This window comes from Mustela nivalis (genome assembly GCF_964662115.1).
Source record: "Mustela nivalis genome assembly, chromosome: 19".
Taxonomy (NCBI): domain Eukaryota; kingdom Metazoa; phylum Chordata; class Mammalia; order Carnivora; family Mustelidae; genus Mustela; species Mustela nivalis.
In genome coordinates this window covers 37,260,989-37,279,293 of record NC_139038.1, presented here as the reverse complement: position 1 = coordinate 37,279,293, position 18,305 = coordinate 37,260,989, and the positions used below count along the sequence as shown (strand labels likewise).

Below are 18,305 nucleotides of genomic sequence, written 5' to 3'. Positions count from 1 at the left end.
GTGTGTGCGTGCATGTGTGTGTCGGGGACAGCCCCACGGTGCCATGTGCCATCATTCCTCGGTGCACAGTGGGTCTGTGCTGGGGCCCTGGGAGCCCAGCCTGTGGGACGCATGGCTGGAGAGGCTGGCACAGATCTGTTGGTGGCTGAGCACTGTGCACCCCCAGCCAAGTCCCCCCAATAGGGAGCCAGGGAAGCACCCACTGCCCATCTGCCCCAAGCACAGATTGCCAGGCCCAGGGAGTGAGGGCACTTCCTGTAGTTAGTTTTCACCCAGAAGGAGCCTGCTGTTGGGTTGAGAGGACTGGAGCCCGTGGGAGCAGAGCCCTCCATGCTGTCCCCCTGGGCTTCTGTCTTCTGCTTTTGGGTGGTGCCTTGTAATCCTGTGTCTGAAGACATTCTGGAATGCTTCTCATGTTCAAGAAGCCCAAGGTGCTGCTGTTTTGAACTTCTGGGGGACATGGCATTGAGGCTGGACACTGGTCACTTTTGGCTTGTCTGGTCAAGGTGGGGTCTTGAGTATACTTCATTGTTTGAACATCCTGATGGGGGAGGTGAAGACACAGGAGTGGGCAGAGGGGGCCGGCGAGTGGCACACACCTCCCTCATACCACCCATGACCGGCTCCTTGGCCGTCCTGTGCTCCCTCCTCATCCTCTACCGTGAGCCCTCGTGTTTAAAACTGATATCCTGTGTTTGTGTTAGCATCCGCAGTTCGTTCTCTCGGCGTAGCTTCTGTCATCATGGCTCATTCTAGCCAGTTCCCGTGTGTAGAGTGCTGCAGTAATTGGGGAGCTTAGATTTTCTCTCAAAGTCGGCCAGAGCTTAGTCAGAGTTATTGCTCATATCTTCTCCCAGGGACCAAGTTTCTTCTGTCTCCTGCTTACTGTTGTAAACAACACATCGCCCTTTCGTTGTCCTAAAACATCCTTTGTGCCCAGACTTGAAGGGGGTTAGATGTGGGTAGCCGTCTGCACTCACTCCCTGTCTGCTTCCCCCACCGCGGTGGCCTTGGTGTGTGCGGACTGCGGCGGACCCCGCCTCAAGACTCCGTCCTCCTGGGCCTCGGCTGGTCAGAGTGGGTGGGCGGGGCGTCCCCCGGCTCCGCAGCGGCCACTCACACCGTCATTGACTCAGGGCTCAGTGCCCGGAGGCTCGGCTTCGTGGAGCTGTATGTGCTTGTGCACGCGTGTGCACGCAGGGTCAGAGTCTTGGGCAGGCTGTCTGCCCACTGGCGCGTCACATCCACTGCGCCAAGAGCTCTGGCTTCTCTGTGTCAGATGTGGCCATCGTAAAGCCAGCTCCCTTGGTCAGCGGCTTCCTTCTGGTGGGGCAGAGCCTCAACTTTCAAAGCTGCGGGGCTGGAAAGCCTTGGTGGGTTTTCAGACAGCCCTCGCTGTGCCACACTCTCCGTGTGGACAGTGCAGGGAGCCTAGCCCTGGGAAGGTGTTACACACGGGACGGGGCGCTTCCGGTCTGTGGCCGTTGACAGTCTCGCAGGGGCATGTTCTCATCGGTGAGGCTCCGAGAGAGTCTGCGGTCCTTTTCAGCAGGAAGGGGGCTCCCTCTGGGGTCAAGGAACTGGGAACGGTGTTTGCTCAGTGAACAGAGAGCACAGGCACTCAGTTCTCTTGTGTGTTCCTGATCTGCTGCCATGGCTGGTGATGGTGCTGGCAGTTGGCCTCAGAGGGAGCGGGCCAGGTGGGGAGCCCTGGGAGAGAACCTCCATGCAGGAGCAACGTGGGGAGGTTCCTGTGCACGCCCAGCAGCACGGGTGCTCATGGAAGCCGGGATGTTGAACAGAGGCGGCCTTGGCCCAGGGAGTCCTCACAGAGCAGAAGCAGAGAATGTGCTAGAAGACCTTACCTAGATGACGGGCCTTGGGGCTCTCCAGGGTCAGTCCCAGCCAGGAGCCAGTGAGATGGGGCTGAACCTGCTGTCTGTGCTGTGCGAGCACTAGGGAGAAGACCACTCCCAGCAGTGAGTAGGGAGGGTGGGAGCACGGTCTGCAGTGCTGGGGCAGGGATGCTCTGTCTGGGGCCCACCTTCAAGGGAGGCAGCCCAGGCCTTTGTGGAGGCACAGGGGTCTTGGGAGGACACACGGACTCTGGTCTCAGCGATTGCTGGTGGCTTCTTTTCCCTCATATTTGGCAGCAGTGGGTTCAGGCGTGGGGCCTGCAGCTGCGCGGAGCAGGCCGTCAAGGGCGAGCGCTCCTCCTCAGGTCTCTGCTGGGGGCTCCCTGGCCCTCTCGCCAGCCCCAGGGGTATCTGCATGCACAGGCGTCACTTGTTTGCCACATCTATGAGGAAGTCCATTTTTCTGTCACCACCGGTTTGTAGTCTTTTCCAGAAGAGCACACAAGTCTGTATCAAGTTTAATACTTGCCGTAGTTAAAAGGGATATATACTTTTTTAATTGAATGCAGTCAGTCAAATTGGGATATAGAGTGACAACCACAGACTTAGAAACACTGAACCACAGCGTCGAGGAGGAGGGCTCCTGAGCTCACAGGATGGTGCCTCTGCACCCAGGAGGCCACCCATCCCTCCTCTTCCTTCCCCTGGTTGGGGTGGGCAGGGGCTTGCAGAGGTCAGCGGGCCCCAGGCCCTGAGTCTCCTCTTCCTGGGGCTGAGGACTGGGGCTCAGCCCATCGGGAGGGCGACCAGAACTGGTAGCATCTAGTCCCGCCTCAAGTCAGGGGCCTGCCCTCCAGTGCAGGAGGAGTCCGCGGCCGCGGGGCCTCAGGACCTCCACAGTGTGAGCTTGCTGGGTCTGGTTTGGGGGCCCAGGGGAAGTGACACGTGGGTCTCATTCTTCCTCTTCTCTGTGCAGTACGACAACCTCCTGAGCCAGTTTGGCTGCATGCAGGTGTCCTCATCGTCATCCTCCCACTCCCTGTCCACCGCGGATGCAGGCCTGCCACACACGGCGGGCAGCAACATCGAGCAGTATATCCATGACCTGGACACTAATTCTTTTGAACTGGACTTAGAGTTCTCCGAAGATGAGAAGAGGTTACTACTGGAGAAGCAGGCCAGTGGAAACCCTTGGTAAGAATTCACGGACGCGAGCAGCGCTCCATTTAGGACAGCGGAGGGGCGTGCGGAGCCAACTGGCTGGAGACCGAGAGCACGGTGCACCTGCCTCCGTCTCCACTGCCTGCCAGGGCCCTATGCTGGCTCGTACCTCCCTTGCTGCTATTAATGCTCCAGAAACAAGGACCCTCAAAGGGTCCAGCTGGAATTGGGGGTTTGGAGGTGTTGATCCTGGGGATGAATGGTTTGAGACCCTCGGGGCTGCTGCCCTTGGGGCTGCATGAGCCTGGCCCTGCCAGCATCTGCTTTCTGATGCGGATTTACCACTAGCCAAATGACCGCTGCCTCTGGGTGAGGCGTGTGGGACATTGCAGGGTTTACTGTCACAGATTGTCCTTTTCTCATCGGTTTTCCCACTTGCCTGGGTGTTGTAACGGGGAGCCCTGGGTTGGTGGGTGGAGTGAGGGGGAGCCCATGAATGCGGTGCCCTGTGGCCACAGTGCTGGGGAACCCCCAGCTCCCAGCTCTCTTGACTCCCGTGTGCAACCTGATGGTCTAAAAATGGGTCATGGGAATGTGCATCTGTGTTCTGATTGAGGGAAATGTCATTGGGCGTGTTGTTTGTCTTTCAAGGCACTCGTGGTTTTCGACTATTTTTTTTCCTGTACATTTTCCGTCTTTCTGGAATTGACTCTGGGAGCCGTGGACATGAGGAACGTTTTTGTTATATGTTTCACAAACATTTTTCTTCACTTTATCCCTTCAGGTTTTTTTGTGTACTTTTGTATAGAAGTTGTAAATTCTTACGAAGTCAAACGCATCCATGTTTTTATTTTCTGTTTTCCATTTTGGTCATGGTGAGAAGACACTTTCTTCACTTTTTTTACAGTTTGGCCTTTCACTTGGGCAGAAGGGAGTCTTGCGCAGGGATGAGCGGGGAGGCGTGTTGGGGTAGGCATGGGGTTGGAGAGAGAAGGTGGGCTGGTTGGAGGGCTGGGCTAGATGAGCCTGGAGGGATAAGAGGGGGAGGCGGGGTGCAGAGCAGAAGCAGTGGGTAATGAACTAGGAGTGCAGACCGTTAGAAATTACTGTCTCTGGAAAAAGTGCAGCTAGTTGTCAGCCTGGTGGAATGACCTGCCCTTGTCGGGAGTTTACCCTTCTTCAAGTGGTGTTGCTTAGGAGTGTCGGTGTGGGAGGAAGGGGCTTTGGTCTGGATGGTGTGGGCACCACCTGGCTGCACACTCCAGGAAAGTCTGTGCACCACGCTTCCCAGGCCCACGCGTGCTGGGGTGCCTCAGAAGGACCCTCTCTGATGCAGCCATGGGGTCACTCCTCCGAAGGCTTGTGGGCCTAGGGCCTTCCCCAGGGCCCTGCACCCTTGCTTCTGGGGAGCACCGAGGCCTCTTGCCTTCCCTCCCTTTATTCAGCTCTTCCCTTCCCTCCAGGTTGAGGGTCTCTGGGCTGCTGATGGCTGAAGGTTGCGCAATCTCTTACTTGGCCGGGAGGGCCTGTCAGGCACTTCTTTCTTACGACAGTGGCTCTCAGTGCACAGCCCAAGGGGCATGGTGGTAACTGTGTCACAGCATTAAGAGGATCCTTGCGTTCTCCCCCCGATCTCTCCAAGTGTGCAGTGCCTGTCTTCAGAGGCTGCACACTGGACCATGATGTTGTTGCTTTGGCGGCTGCTGGACTGTGTGCTTTGTCGTTTTTGAATCTTCCGTAGGAGTCGGTTTCAGGTTTACAGTATAAATATGTGCAGGTTTAGACATTTCTTGAGGCTTCAGTGTTTCTGCAGAGCTCTTAGTAGCTGTCTTGAGTTACGCCTGCCATAATCACTGACTCAGTGGCATCCCGTAAATCCTTGCATTGAGATCCTGACACACAACAGGACTTCAGGGCACTTGGCTGACTTGTTTTGCAATAAAATTTGAAGATTTCTGAGAAACATTTCTAAATTTTATCTGAAACTGTTATTGTAGGTTTTAATGATACATTCTAAAACAAAAGGACATTCATAACATTTTTCATATGTAAGTAGGGAACGTTGGCTCAGAGAGATGTGATTTTCAGCCCACAGCAGCCGTGCCCATACCAAGGACTGTCACCATGCTCTGCGATGCATGGGGTGGGGAGAATGGGGGGACCGCTCCAGAGATGCTGGGCGGAACTGAGCTGCAGAGCTACAGCACGCCAGGTCAGATGCGTGGATGTCCGCGCCTTCCATCCATGTGTCGGAACACAGTGGTTTTGCGTCTGGTCCCAGTGCTGGTGGAGCTGCAGTGCTGGAGGCCCATAGTTCAGGGTTTGAGTGATAAAGGAAAGGCTCGTCGTCAGTGTACACGTGAGGAGTTCTTGCAAAGCCAAACTTCAGAAGCCGCCGGGACGTCTTCCAGAGAAGCTGCAATGTCCTGGCTGGAAGAGTGCACTTGACAGCTGGGGGGCCAAGGGGTGTTGGGCCATTGGCATGGCGGAGTGCCTGCCTGGCGACTGTCGGGGGGCAGGGGGTCCCAGCCCTGCCATGGGTCCTAGCACAGCAGCTCTCCAGGTTACAGAGGCGGCTGCAGATGCCAGGAGTGAGTTGTCATCCATCCGGCCAGTTGTGATTTTTCCTGATGGGTGGAGAAATGTCCAGGTGCTGCTCACGCTGAAAGCACTGCGGGCATCGGGTCTGAGAGCCTGGAGTCACACGGAGGAGGAGGACAGTGAACCGTGGTCAGTGCACAGGGGCAAAAACTGGGAGGTCACGGGTCATCACACGGTGGTGTGGAATCTCTACAGCCTAGAAGCCAGAGGTCACAAGCCTTTAGGTCTTTCTGGATGTCCTGCAAGGTGTCTGCACGTTTCTTGAGCTGAGAAGCCTCCTTATCTAGCTTCCGGTTGATCACACTGGTTAATCCTGGAGCATTCGGCACACGGAAGGTTCAGGAAGACTTCCTTCTCGGTGCCATGTGTTCCCTTCCCCATCGTGTCCCCGGACGGATCCTGGCTATATTTGCAGCAGGGGTTCAGTGAGATCAGCCAGACCGAAGCCAGTGGTCTGGTTGGTGTGTCCTTTTAGCTTAATGATGTCATAGGCACTTTCAGCCGCCATCATTCGTGCTCCCTTCCAGTTCTTACTCTTATCATCTGTTCCCATTTCTGGGTTCAGTTCCCGGGCAGAAATGCCTGTCACATTCAGTCCCCTCCACACAGCCACTCTTGAGTCCCCATGTTCTCCCAAAGTCCATCCATGGCAGCTGCTGGGATGAGTGCCAAGTGTTCAGCCCTGAAATAGTGAAAGCCCTTGCAGCCACACTGCGCTCAGACTCGTGTAGTCCCCCGGGTCCCCGGTCACACGTGAGACCGCCTGCTGGGCTGGAGACCACAGCCACAGCAGTTGCCTGTCCCAGGGACAGTGAACCGGAAGACACTTGACATCTGAGCCACCTCCCTCCCACCGGGGGCCTGCAGTTACCAGCCCAGGCCTGGAGTCGGCGTCAGAGAGTCACCTCTATCCGCCGCAGTTCGAGCTTCTGAAGAAACAAGTTCCCGTGTTGCAGACCCATCATCTCTCCTTTGAGTTGATCTTCCAAAACACCCACAAGGGCAAGTTCATCAGCCAGAGAGTTTCCCAGAATGCTTCCAGCACGCACCATCCCAACTTGTCCAGCATCCAGTGGAGCGATCTTCTTGTTTGGGAAGGTTGTGTGTCCTGCAGTGCAGTCAGGTTTTCCATCAGAGTTGCACGAAGAAGACAGTGTCCGCTGTGTGCACTGCCTCGGGTGTAGGGTCTTCCCTGAGTGCTCCCTGGGACTCTCCTGCTTGTTCTGGAACAGATGTGTTGTTGACCTGTGCACCTGTGCTGTAGGAGCTGTGGGGGCAGGTCAGTACTCAAGCACCTGGGGTCCCCATGCACACACGCACGCACAGGAAGAACGGAAAGTGGACTCACTTAGGAGTCGTCGTCAAATCCCTGGTTTTGTTAGCGGTCTGAGTAGAACGGGAAGTGTGCCAGGAGCACCCATGCTGTGCGAGTTCTCTGAAGCAGAGCCCTGGCGTTGGGAGCCCGGCCAGCCTCTCCCCGCGTGGAAGACCACTGTCACTTCTGTTCTACTGGCATGCTGTTGTTATTCAGACTTGGCTCTGGAGCCGTTTTTTTCTGGAAAAGGAGTGGAATGAGCCCATCACTTTAAGACAACTGCCAGTATTGGTTAACAGAGATGAGATTGAAATTAGGATTTTGGGAAAATTCATCTGTCACTGTGAGTCTGATATCTTCCCAGGACTTAGACTGTTGGGGAGAGAGGTAGTGACGGCAGTGAGTTGATTGATATCGTAGGGGATAACTTACCAGTTTTGGAACGATTTCTGGGACTCAGCAAACTACCGTTTTCCAGGTGGGTGCTAGGGGCAGAGTTGTTCAGAGTGCCAGGTAGGCCAAGGAGTCCAGTGTCTGAGTGTGACAGTGCCATCGGCCACTCCCCCTCCAGGTGGCAGCAGACCTTGAAGGAACTCCGCTGGTAGAGTTTGGGTGCTTTTTTAGAGAAGAACGCCCATAGGTGTCCGAAAAGGCTTTTAAAGGCGCCCCCTCCTGTCCAGCTCCTTGCCTAGATGAGGCTGAGTCCTCCATGTGCTCCAGCCTGCCCAGCGGGGTGCAGCCCACTGAAGGCTAAGGCCAACAGGAACCCAGCTGTCTTTTCCAAAGTCAGATGCTAAGATTTGCAAAATGTACAGCGGGGTCATGCTTCCCGTGAATTATCTTTGTTTTGGGAAAAAGTGACTCTTGAATAAAACTATCACTTATGTTAATATATGACGGTTTTATTTTTGGTTTTTAATGAGTTAAACGTATATTTGAAAATGTCTCCATTTTAATTTCTTCCACATAAACATCAATGTGTATAGTCTCAATAAAGGAAATCTCTTTGGGATCTTCCATCAAGTTTGAGGGTATACAGGGGTCCCCAGAGCTTGCATTTAGGGCAGACTGGTCATAGTCACTTGTCCCTCTGTCACCTGTGTCAAAGCCCAGTGTGGAGAGCCTTCCTGAGGTGGTCAGAAGGGCCACCTCAGGGTTCTGGCAGGCTTGCTCTGCTTCCCTGGCAGCGACTGTGCCTTACCGTGGCTCAAACTTGCTTGTGGTCTCAGGCTCAGAATGATCTTCTTGGGGCCTTGAAGTTCCAGAAGGGATAGGCTGAAGAGGATAGAACCCAGGCTTTACCATCAGGAAGAAGGAGTATCTCGACACCGGCCCCCCCTTGCAAAATGACAGTGAGCAAGCCCACGTGGACATGGGCACAGAGCCAGTGGTGAGTGTCACCTGTGTGTGCAGCAGGGCTGTGGGGGCCTGCCTGCTGACCACGCTCTGAGAGTCTCTGACTGATATGGTTTCGACTGCGAGTCTACAGACAGCATCTATTACTTGCCAGCGAGGAAAAGGCGCCTCGTGCAGGGCTCAGGGGGTGCACTTTAGGGGAGTAGAAAATGACTTTTTGAAGTAAAAATTTCATAATGATTGTTTTAAAAGTACTTAAACTTTTCAAGGTAGCTCACAAGCAGCCTGTTGTAAGCTGATTGGTGAGTGCACCCTCGCGATCCCATTGTGGTGTGTGTGCTGATAATGGCAACTTCTGAGCCTCTCTGTATCCTGCCTCATAGTCCTTTCACCACAGCTGCTGGACCCAGTCAGGAGCCCACCCTGGCCGTCCCCCGCCCCCCCGGGAGGAGCGCGAGAGTGGGGGCCACGCTTGCGCGTGTGACAGGGCCTGGGAGCGTGCTGGCGCACATGGTCGGGCTGGGGTCTATCGGTGGGGTCCTCCCAGCAGGGACGAGGAAGGGGCTTACCTGCTTCCCTGCAGTGCCAGAATGTTCTGTTGCTGAGCCATTGCAGTGGTGTCGGTGTCACTGTAATACCGTCGACGACATTGGTGCTTGTAATCTTCATTTTTCTTTACTTTCTGAGGGTAGGTGGCTGGGAGTGGTATTGTGTCTCCACACATCATTTCCAAATTGCTTTTTATTTATTTATTTATTTGACAGAGATCACAAGTAGGCAGAGGCAGGCAGAGAGAGGGGGAAGCAGCTCGGCTCCACGCTGAGCAGAGAGCCCAATGTGGGGCTTGATCACAGGACCCTGAGACCATGACCTGAGCCGAAGGCAGAGGCTTAACCCACTGAGCCCCCCAGGTGCCCCTCCAAATTGCTTTTAAGCGAGCTTCAGGTTCAGGATCACAGGCGCCCATGCTGAGCCGGCGTTCACACACGCCGGGGCGCCCCAGTAGGGTATGTGGGAAGGGCAGCTAGCTCAGTTTTGTTTACTTAGAGCCATTGAAAATCTTGGGGTCACTCCCTCTTTGGGGAATTTGTAGTTTGTATCCTTTGTTCCCTTTTTTTTGAAGCTTTAAGCCTTTCCTTTTGTTCTGTGTGTGCTCTGCAGAGCAGCCTTGACCCTGTGGGCCATGCTTGCTCGAGACCTCTCCAGCCTGCACTCTGGTTCACCGTGGCCCTCTTATCCTCCCGTGGTCCTGACTGCTGCTTAGAGAGGGACTCCCCGCCCCGTCCCCCCAGCTCTGCGCTGGCCAGGGATTGGATTGCTTTGGGGCTGCCAGTGAGCTGGACTCAGCATTGGCTGTCTTCGAGAAAGATCTTCCCCGGTTTCTTAAGCTCAGGGAAAAACAGAATCTCTTGTTTGAGTTAATATTTTATTTGGTGTCTCGTGTCAGACCACATGAGGCTGCGGAGACGCCAGGAGGCCACTTCTTTCCGTGCCTCTATCCGGCTTCCCTGGCACCATGGCGCCATCCGCCTAGCGCCCCGGGCCTTGCCACCCACACCTAGTACAGCTAAATCCACGTCTTCCCCTTGCGGTAGCCTGCGGGCCTCGCCGTATGTCCGGGGCTCGTGCAGGAGGGTCTCTTGGCCAGCAGAGGCTTTCTGTGTGACCTTTCTCTGTGCTGTGGATCATTACATGTGCTTTCCAAAAATCCTCTGAATTATCTTCCTCTGCTTCAAGTCTTGGTTCTGTTTGTTGGTTAGGTTTTTAAATACCTCTAAGAGTGAAGTACTGTACTTATCCTCATACAGCACTTTTTTCATTAAAATTCTTTCCAGTTTTCAAAATCCATATGCAGCTGGGGCCCCTCACATGCAGGCTGGATCCCTGGGGACGTGGCCTCCGTGAGGTCTGGAGCCACCATGGGTCTGCTTGGTTTGGCGTGGGCAGACTGCGAGGCCAGGTTGAGTCGGTTGGGGGGACACAGTTCCGCCGGCCTGGCCGGTCGTCTTGCACACATTGGGTCCTGTGTGGGTGCGCTCAGATACTAAAGTGCTAAAAGTGTCACTGTTTGAGGTGACAGTTGTCTTATGCCTTTGCAAATACAGTATTGTGTTCTACAGTAGATCCTCAGATAAGGAATTTCAGTAGAGTGAGAACATAAACTGGTCACGGCTCACTTTAACCAAAAGCAAGAACCTGCAGACATTAAGTAACGTCTTTGATCCGACTAAGAGCCCAAGTGTAAAGTATTTGCTCACAATGCACAGTAAGTCGAAATTGTGTTCCTCGATTTCTCCTCCCAGCTCTCCCAGCTCCTACCGTATTTGAGTGGGCGTGCTCTGTGACTGTAGTAGAAACACCGGAGAAGGGGTTCTTAAACCGAGCCCGGCCGAGGTCTTTCTGGATCTGTGATTCCCAGCTGCTCAGTGATTTCTGAGCATCGGACTGGGGGGCCCTGCTCGGGGAGGTAGCGCGTGGCTGACAGTGTGTCCTGAGGCTGACTCGCAGCAGCCTGCAGCCTGTCCGGGGCTCCATGTGCACTCCAGCTGTGTTCAGATGAGGAAGGACAGTGTCACCTTGCTGCTCCTTTCCTGCTACCAGGTAGGCGCTGCCAAGCCAGAGGTGGCAGCAGGCGGCAGTGCTGGCGTGTGTCAGTGCCGGTCTGCACCCCGACCGAAGGCTCCGAGCGGTGGGTGCCCACGTGGGCTGTGACAGTGGGGACCCCCGAGTTCCTGGAGCGAGTTGGGGCTGTGACTGGAGAGGTTTGGGAGAGGGTCACAGATGCCCTCTGGAAGTTTGGTTTGAGTGGAGGAGTGTGGAGAGTTTCTGACCCTGACTTGCGAGTCTCATTCTTGTTTTCTTCTTTTTATAGGCATCAGTTTGTAGAAAATAACTTAATACTAAAGATGGGTCCCGTAGATAAGCGAAAGGTAAGTCTGATTCCTGCCGCACCTCCCCGAGTGTCTGTCTCGCCTCAGCCGCGTCAGGGTCTGGCCCCCCACCACGGGCTGACCCTTGCTGTGTGTGCATCCTTGGTCTTGGTTCCCTTTCTCGAAAGATCATTTCTAGATTGGGTGGCTCAGGAAGACTTGAGCCACTCAGGGGAAGCTGTTTGAAACCACACAGGAAGGCTGTGGTAAAATAGAAGTACAGCCTCTCGTTTCTGGCTTGGAACCAGGGTTTTGATAATCCTATCAAATTGTGTCTTACTTCATTAGAATTGTTTTTGAAAATTGTTATTTGTTTGTTTTCTGGATTAATTAAATGTATTAATTGTGTCGGAAATTTCAGGCTCCACAAATGCTCTCACTCTGCCAACGTGAGCCTTTCTGAATTCAGTTTCCAGGCCTCCATTCCATTCCTGGCCATGCTGCACACGCCGGCCCTGTGCGGCACCGGCAGTAGGGAGCATGCATTCCCCCACCCCACCCACCCCTGCCCATGGTGCAGAGGGCACGAGGGGCGCCCTGAGTCTCCCCGGCAGTCTCGGTGGAGCAGGCTTGGGTTTGCCTGCTGGCGCTGCCGCTCCCCTGTGTGACAAGGGAGGGAGACACGCCCAAGTGGGGCTGTTGGGATCCAGCCCACGAAGGCCAGGCAGGCTGGGCGCTACGTTCTGCCTGCCCCTCTCTGACCTGAGAGGCCAGGGCCATGGCCGGAGGGGAAGGCCAGGTCCCAGGGAGAGGGTGGGGGGCTGGCGCCAGTCCCGGCAGCCCAGGCTGCTGTGATGGCCCGGCCTCCAAGGCTGCGGTAGGTGCCGCCTGCCCCCACTTCTGAGCCCTGATGAGCAGGGCCTTTTCCTTTTGCATCAGGGCTTGTTTGCACGACGACGACAGTTACTGCTTACAGAAGGGCCCCATTTGTATTATGTGGATCCTGTCAACAAAGTCCTGAAAGGGGAAATTCCGTGGTCACAAGAGCTCCGACCAGAGGCCAAGAATTTTAAAACCTTCTTTGTGCACACGGTGAGTTTGTGCAGGCCGTGCTCTGCGGGGGGGCTGTCTGCCCCTTTTGTCGTGTCCCGGGGCCCCTGTGCCTGTTCATCAGGAGGGGGCTGACCCGAGGGAGCTGGGGGTCCTTGTGGGCACGTGTGAAGTCTGCACGTATGGCAGGGGAAATCCACATGCTCATGTGCCTTCTGAGGTCCCCGTGGCGGCCGTAGTGGGGTGCTGCTCTTAGTGGGACTCCCTTACGACGTCATGCGCTCTTTGTCTCCGCAGCCGAACAGGACGTATTACCTGATGGACCCGAGTGGGAATGCTCACAAATGGTGCAAAAAGATCCAGGAGGTGTGGAGACACAGATACCAGAGCCACCCGGATGCCGCTGTGCAGTGACAGGCCGCAGCTGCTGCTCTTGCTGCCAGGACACGTGCCCCAGCGCGGCTCGCCACCCTCTGGGACGCTTCCAGACCACCTGCCAGCCATCTCAAGGGGGACGCAGACGGCGGAACCTTGCAGCTTTTTTATTTAAAAGAAAAGAAGAAAAAATACCCAACCACACAAAGAACAAAACCAATAACGAAAAGGAATTCAGGGTCGCTTTGCTTGCTCTCTGTGCTCTGTGGTGGCTCCCCAGGCTCTCCCTGCCGGGGGGACCCAGCGCTGTGCACGTCCACCTGACTCCCACCCGGGCGAGTGGAACAGACTCAAGTCACCAGCTCTGCGCCACACGCCCTGGTCACCCACCGGCCGGTCCTCCTGTGGCCGAGGGGATGGGATGTGTGTCTGGGCTCTTCCTGCCCCTCAGTTATCACAGAACCCATCGGCAGGGAGCCATGTGCGCCTCTGCCAGGGCGGCTTCGATCTCTGCAGGGTGGGGGGTTTCTTGGCTTTGGTCCGTGTGCTCTTTTTCTTGTGTCCCTACTTGATGCCCCTGTGCCCCACCAGGGCCCCTGCTGGCCTTCTTGCATCACTCTGGCTGCGAGTGCTCCATGCCTTGTGCTCGTTGGGCAGGCTCCAGGTGGGGAGACATGGAGCGGGCTGTCGGGGTGCGCGATGGGGCTGCTGCTGAGGTCGGAGGGTGCCGGCAGGCTATTCGGATTGAACGTCCCTCTGCGCGGGGTTGGCCCTGTGGAGCTAGAAGGAGGCACGGGTCCGGAAAGAGCATAGTCAGAGGTGGGCACCTACTCGTGCCAGGAGATAAGGAGGGCTGTGCCCCACTCCGTGAAGGCCCGTGCAGCAGGGCAGACTGGGCCCAGTGTTTCCCACGTGGAGGAGTGCTGCCTGATGAACTCCCCCTGAGAGTTTGGTCAGAGGGTGGAACGTGTAGGCCCTTGGAGCGGTTTGCTAGGGCTGAGGGGCTCTGGGTATCAGTGGTCGCCCAGCTGTGACACACACCCCTTTCATGGTGAGGGAACGTTTTCGTAGCCTGACTCCCAGCACGTTCACATACCCACAGTGAAAGTCTGAAAGCCTTCTCCTGCTGCCAGGTCATTTATCCCCAGCAAGACGTGGGCCTTGCCGGGATGAAAGCGTTGGTCTCCCTGCACAAGGATAGGAACACCACACTGGGGTCCGAGCGCCCAGCCTGCTCACCCCTGTGCTTTTAGCTGGCCTGCCTTTCCCTCTTCAGAGGCAGTTCATGCGGTATGTGCACATACCACAGGGGGTCCACGATTTACCGGTCCTTTGATTTCTTTGCTGCTGCCTCCTCGACAGAGAAAGCCGGTGGGCCTAGTGGGTCTCAGAGTTCCTCTCCCTGCCCAGGTTGTCCCGTGAGGGCGGTCCACAGCCTGCAGGCCACTCACAGACATGTCTGTCTGTCTCCAGGGGATGAACAACTTCGTAGTTTCCTTTAACTTTCATGAAGGCACCAGCACAAGGTTCATACACAAAAGATTCCCCCTGACAACTCTGCCCCCATCTCCTGTCTCAAAGCATCCAACACCCCGTGTTGAAGAGTGGTCCAGATTTAGACAAAAGATGTCTTTCTCAAATGGGTTTAGTGAGAAGAGTGACCCTTGTCAGCCTGGGAGGGAAGCATGGCTGCGGAGGTGTCCCTGCTGGGCCGTGTGGGGGCTGGATGGGAGCAGAGGTGGGACAGGGTGCCAGCAGCCTCCATCTGGGGCCTGAGTCTTGTGCATTGCTGTGTGAGAGCTGTGCATGAGCAAGGGTGCGTGTGCATGTGTGCCCGCACCAGGGCGGATGCCAGGCTGTTGAGGGCATGCCTGCCCTGGGCCAGGGTCGTAAGTCAAGCTCCCCTCTTCCTCCTCTTCGCTTTTGTGTTCACCTGCTTTTCAAAAAAGTAAGTCTTGCCGGGCCTTCAGGAACATAATTTCCAGCTTTCTCCCCATGTTGATCATTTGCCTTTCTCGGAACCCCACGTGTGTGGGTGGGCTGTTCAGAGAGTTGGGGGCTGCTGCTGCACCGTATGCTTCCGTGGGTCTGGCTACAGAGACAAGTGGAGCTGGCATTTGGCTTGAATAAGAGCATTCAGCCAGGCTGCTCTGGGGAGGGGGGGACAGGTGTCCGCTGCCGCCTTCCCCCTGGGTGGTGCCACTACCTCCTGGGCTTCACCCACCAGCTCCATCGTAACCTCTGAAACTAGAGAATGAGGGGTTCGGGGTTTAGCTTGCAGCTGACAGAGTTGAAGTGACTGCCCTTACCTGAGCCAGTGACAGCTGAGCCCTTCTCCCTATGCCACCTTTCTCCTCTCACTCAGAGCCTTGGGCCCCTCCCCCCTTTTTAAAGGCACATACATGTTCTTTCCCTGCCCTGTGCTTGTCTGTGTCAGCTTTTGTCGTTTGCAGCTTGTCCTCAGAGCTCCCGCCCCGGCGTGCAGGTGCCTTGCCTTCTAAGACATGGGCATGGCTGTCGGTCGAGTGTGTACACAGTTGTACGTGAAAGTACAGATGATTTAGCCACACCAAGAAAGTGCCCTGCTGTTGACTAGATCCAGGAGCCGTGTGTCAGTGAGGGCAAGGATAAGGTTCAGTGCTAAACCACATAGCTGGCAAGCAGGGCCAGTCCCACGCCATGTGGCCTCGCCAGGCATAGGGCAGGGGGCTGGCTTGTGGCCTCCAGAGGCTCAGGGGGCCCACTGTGCGTCGCCCCTCTCTGGGAACTCCAGGAAGCCAGGTTTGGGAGGGACTGTTTCCTTCCCTCTTTCTGAGGACCTGAGCAGGAGTATGGCCACTGGGTTGTGGTATCAGGTGGCCCCAGGGGCCGCACAAGGCCCCACCTGGGGCACATGGCCCTGTGCTGTCCTGCTGCTCTGATCTTGGCTCTCAGGAGAGCGCGTTACACACCCACTTTGCAGGAGATGCCTCATGCTTGCGCCAGGGCTGGCAGGACCCGCGCCTTCTCCAGGCCCTGCAGCCGTCTATAGTATTTGTGACCAAGTCCTGTGGGCATCGCAGGAGGCAGCCCTGTGGCACAGACTCACCAGGGCCATGTGCCTGCCGAGGGGCTCCAGGTGGTTCTGTACTTTCTTCAAACATTTGTTTTCTGAGAGCACGGCCTGTAGGCTTACCACCCAGGAGAGACCACCCCCCCCATGCACACACGTGTGTTTGCTTTTTCAACTGAACTGGGAACATGAAGCACATGCTGCTCTGCATCTAGCTTGTTTCACTCGATCATTTATCTTGGGCATTTCTCCACATCACAAACAATGATTAAAAACATTGTTTTTAGTGATTGTAGAGCTTAATGGTTATAAATTTTACCATCACTTCTCTGACCATTTTCCTGTTACAAAACATTTGGATGGTCTCTGGGTTTTCACTATTTACATAATGCTGTGGCGAATATCCTCATAAATCTTTGATTTTGACTCTGATGCCCCCCCACCGGCCCACCCCCCGTTTCTAGAGGGAGTGTTTTTGGGTCACAAAGTGTTTGTTTGCAAGGTGGTGTTAGTCTCTCTTGCTGCGTCTTGACCTGAGGCCTGGAAGCTCAGAGTTACAAATCCGTCTCTGGTAAAGTGTGTGTTCCCAAGGATGTCCTAGTAAGACTGCTCTTTTTTTTCTCCCCCCACAATGCTAAAATGATATCATTTCTTGCAGTCCGTTTGTGACAGATTCTTCCGAAAGTCGTTTCCTTATTTTCATTGACAATCTGGTTATGCTTGCATGTTAGCACCTTCCCGTCCCTGCTGCCGTGGCTTTCAGACGCTTGCTGGGATTTTCCGAAGCTTGTGCTTCGTGTGCACAATGGTACTGAATCTGCATCTGCACGGGCAGCAGAGATACACAAATGCTGATCTGACCTTGCCACACACTTAGTGGGTGATTTGTCATTACGTTTGCATACTCGAAAAATACACTGGGCCATTTGGAATCCTTAGAAGAGCAAACCCTCTGCTTGAGGAAGAGACCACAGAGGCAGCTGAGTTTCCCGGAAGGAAGGCTGTTGGCCCCGTGCTGCTCAAGGGGAGGCGCGCTCAGTACGGAGGTCTCAGCAGTTCATTCCAGCGCAGCGGTCAGGCCTCCTCCAGTAGAGGGTGGTGGCCCTGACCCTCATGGCTTTCGGGACTCCTTCCCTGTCTTCCCTCGCGGTGTTGCAGGTTGGCTGGCTGGCTTCAAACCCAGGCCACCCAGTTTGGTTTCATTCCTAATTTCTCCTCTGTAGTTTGGGGTCCACTAATTGCGAGGGGAGAGGTGCATGAGAGATTTCTTCAGGTGCCGTACGCAGCATCTCAAGTCTGCTAGAGATTTTGGCTGGATTGTGCAGAATTGGACTTCTGCCCTCCCCTGACACCTCGGGTCCCCCGCCCCCCTGTCCGATGCACAGACTGAGGGAGCTCACTCCCCAGATGCAGAGGCTGCAGCCACTTCCCAGAATACGATGAAGGTACTGTTCTTAGAGATGTTGCCATGTATGTCTTTCCACATCCTTTCTTTTCATCCAAAGCTCACATGAGCTGACGGTGACTCAGGTGGGTGTGGCCCTTCCCTCTTAGGCAGCCTATATGGCAAGTGCCTTAAATCAGGGCAGGAGTCCCTTCCAGAGCGTCTGAGGGGTGCAGGCTGCTGGCCCGGGTTGCGGAGTTGCAAATCAGACTGCCTGTGGAAAACTGGTTTGGGGAAGGAGCTGTTGCAGCGAAGAGCCATTTTCTCTGTGGCTCAAGACAGCTGTGACAGACAGCTGAACCGGCCTGCATGTGTACCTGTTTTCCCCAGAACCCACTTCTTCAGTATGAAGAAGCACCAACCTTCCCGTGCAGAGAACTTTTTACAAAGGCAGACCTTTTCTTAGTGTGTGATGCACCCTAGTCCCAACCCGTCTGGCAGAATGACTTAGGGATAGGGGTCATTTTGCTGGTGAAAAGCCTCTATCCTTATCAGAAGTTTGATTGGACGTTGACAAAAATAAATTTTTGCAGTATTTAGAGCTGCTGTAGCTGTTCCTTTACACAAAATAGGATGAATCAATAGTATGGTAGCTGTCTTTCAGGTTGGTGGCAGTCAGTTAGAACATGTGTAAAATTCTCTACCTGGTCTGTAGCTGTAACTGTGATGTACAGGCAAAGCAAAAATTTAAAACATGAAAACAAATAATGCAATGATATTAGGATATACACTTTTGTATTTTTATTCTTATATAAGGTTATTTGCTGGCTATTGTTGGCCTCTAGTTCAGTCTGTGTTATTTAAAATCTAATATATGAATTATTTGGATTGAATTCATGTTCGGGGCCACGTTGTTGTATGTATTGATGTACAGCCTTGAATGTGAATAATTATTGTAAACTATATTTTACAACTTTTTTTCTGGCTTTATTATATAAATTTTCTATTTGGTCAATGATTTAATCATATAATTTAATGAATCTGTTTCTTCTCTTTTTTTTTCAAATATTTGTGCTTTAGATGTAGTTACTGGATGATGAATTTTCCACGTATGCTCGGTAGTCTTGTAATAAAAAAGCATGTAGAGTGTAGACGGTCGCTGGCGTAACTCTTCTTTGACCGGGGGCGCGGGTCGGGCACAGTGGCCACCTGCATTCCGGGCCCGGAACCCAGCGTCTGCGCGGCGCAAGCCCGCTGGGCGGAGGCTGGCGAGCCCTTCGAGCCC

At 54.6% G+C, this 18,305-nt stretch overlaps 1 protein-coding gene and 1 pseudogene across 2 annotated transcripts in view; one reads left to right on the top strand and one right to left on the bottom strand.

Annotated features, from left to right (window-relative positions):
- The window catches only part of PDPK1 (3-phosphoinositide dependent protein kinase 1), a 75,332-nt gene extending 57,161 nt beyond the window's left edge, over nt 1–18,171 (top strand). The window contains exons 11-14 of the mRNA XM_082713425.1: nt 2,833–3,050; nt 11,162–11,219; nt 12,099–12,251; nt 12,507–18,171. Coding sequence (XP_082569551.1) covers nt 2,833–3,050; nt 11,162–11,219; nt 12,099–12,251; nt 12,507–12,623 — 546 coding nt within the window. The 3' untranslated portion in view covers nt 12,624–18,171. The remainder of the gene's footprint in view (nt 1–2,832; nt 3,051–11,161; nt 11,220–12,098; nt 12,252–12,506) is intronic.
- On the bottom strand, nt 4,373–6,291 carry LOC309854377 (L-lactate dehydrogenase B chain pseudogene; annotated as a pseudogene). The gene has a single exon. The product of its transcript is annotated as an L-lactate dehydrogenase B chain pseudogene (transcript).
- Nucleotides 18,172–18,305: the final 134 nt, after the last annotated feature.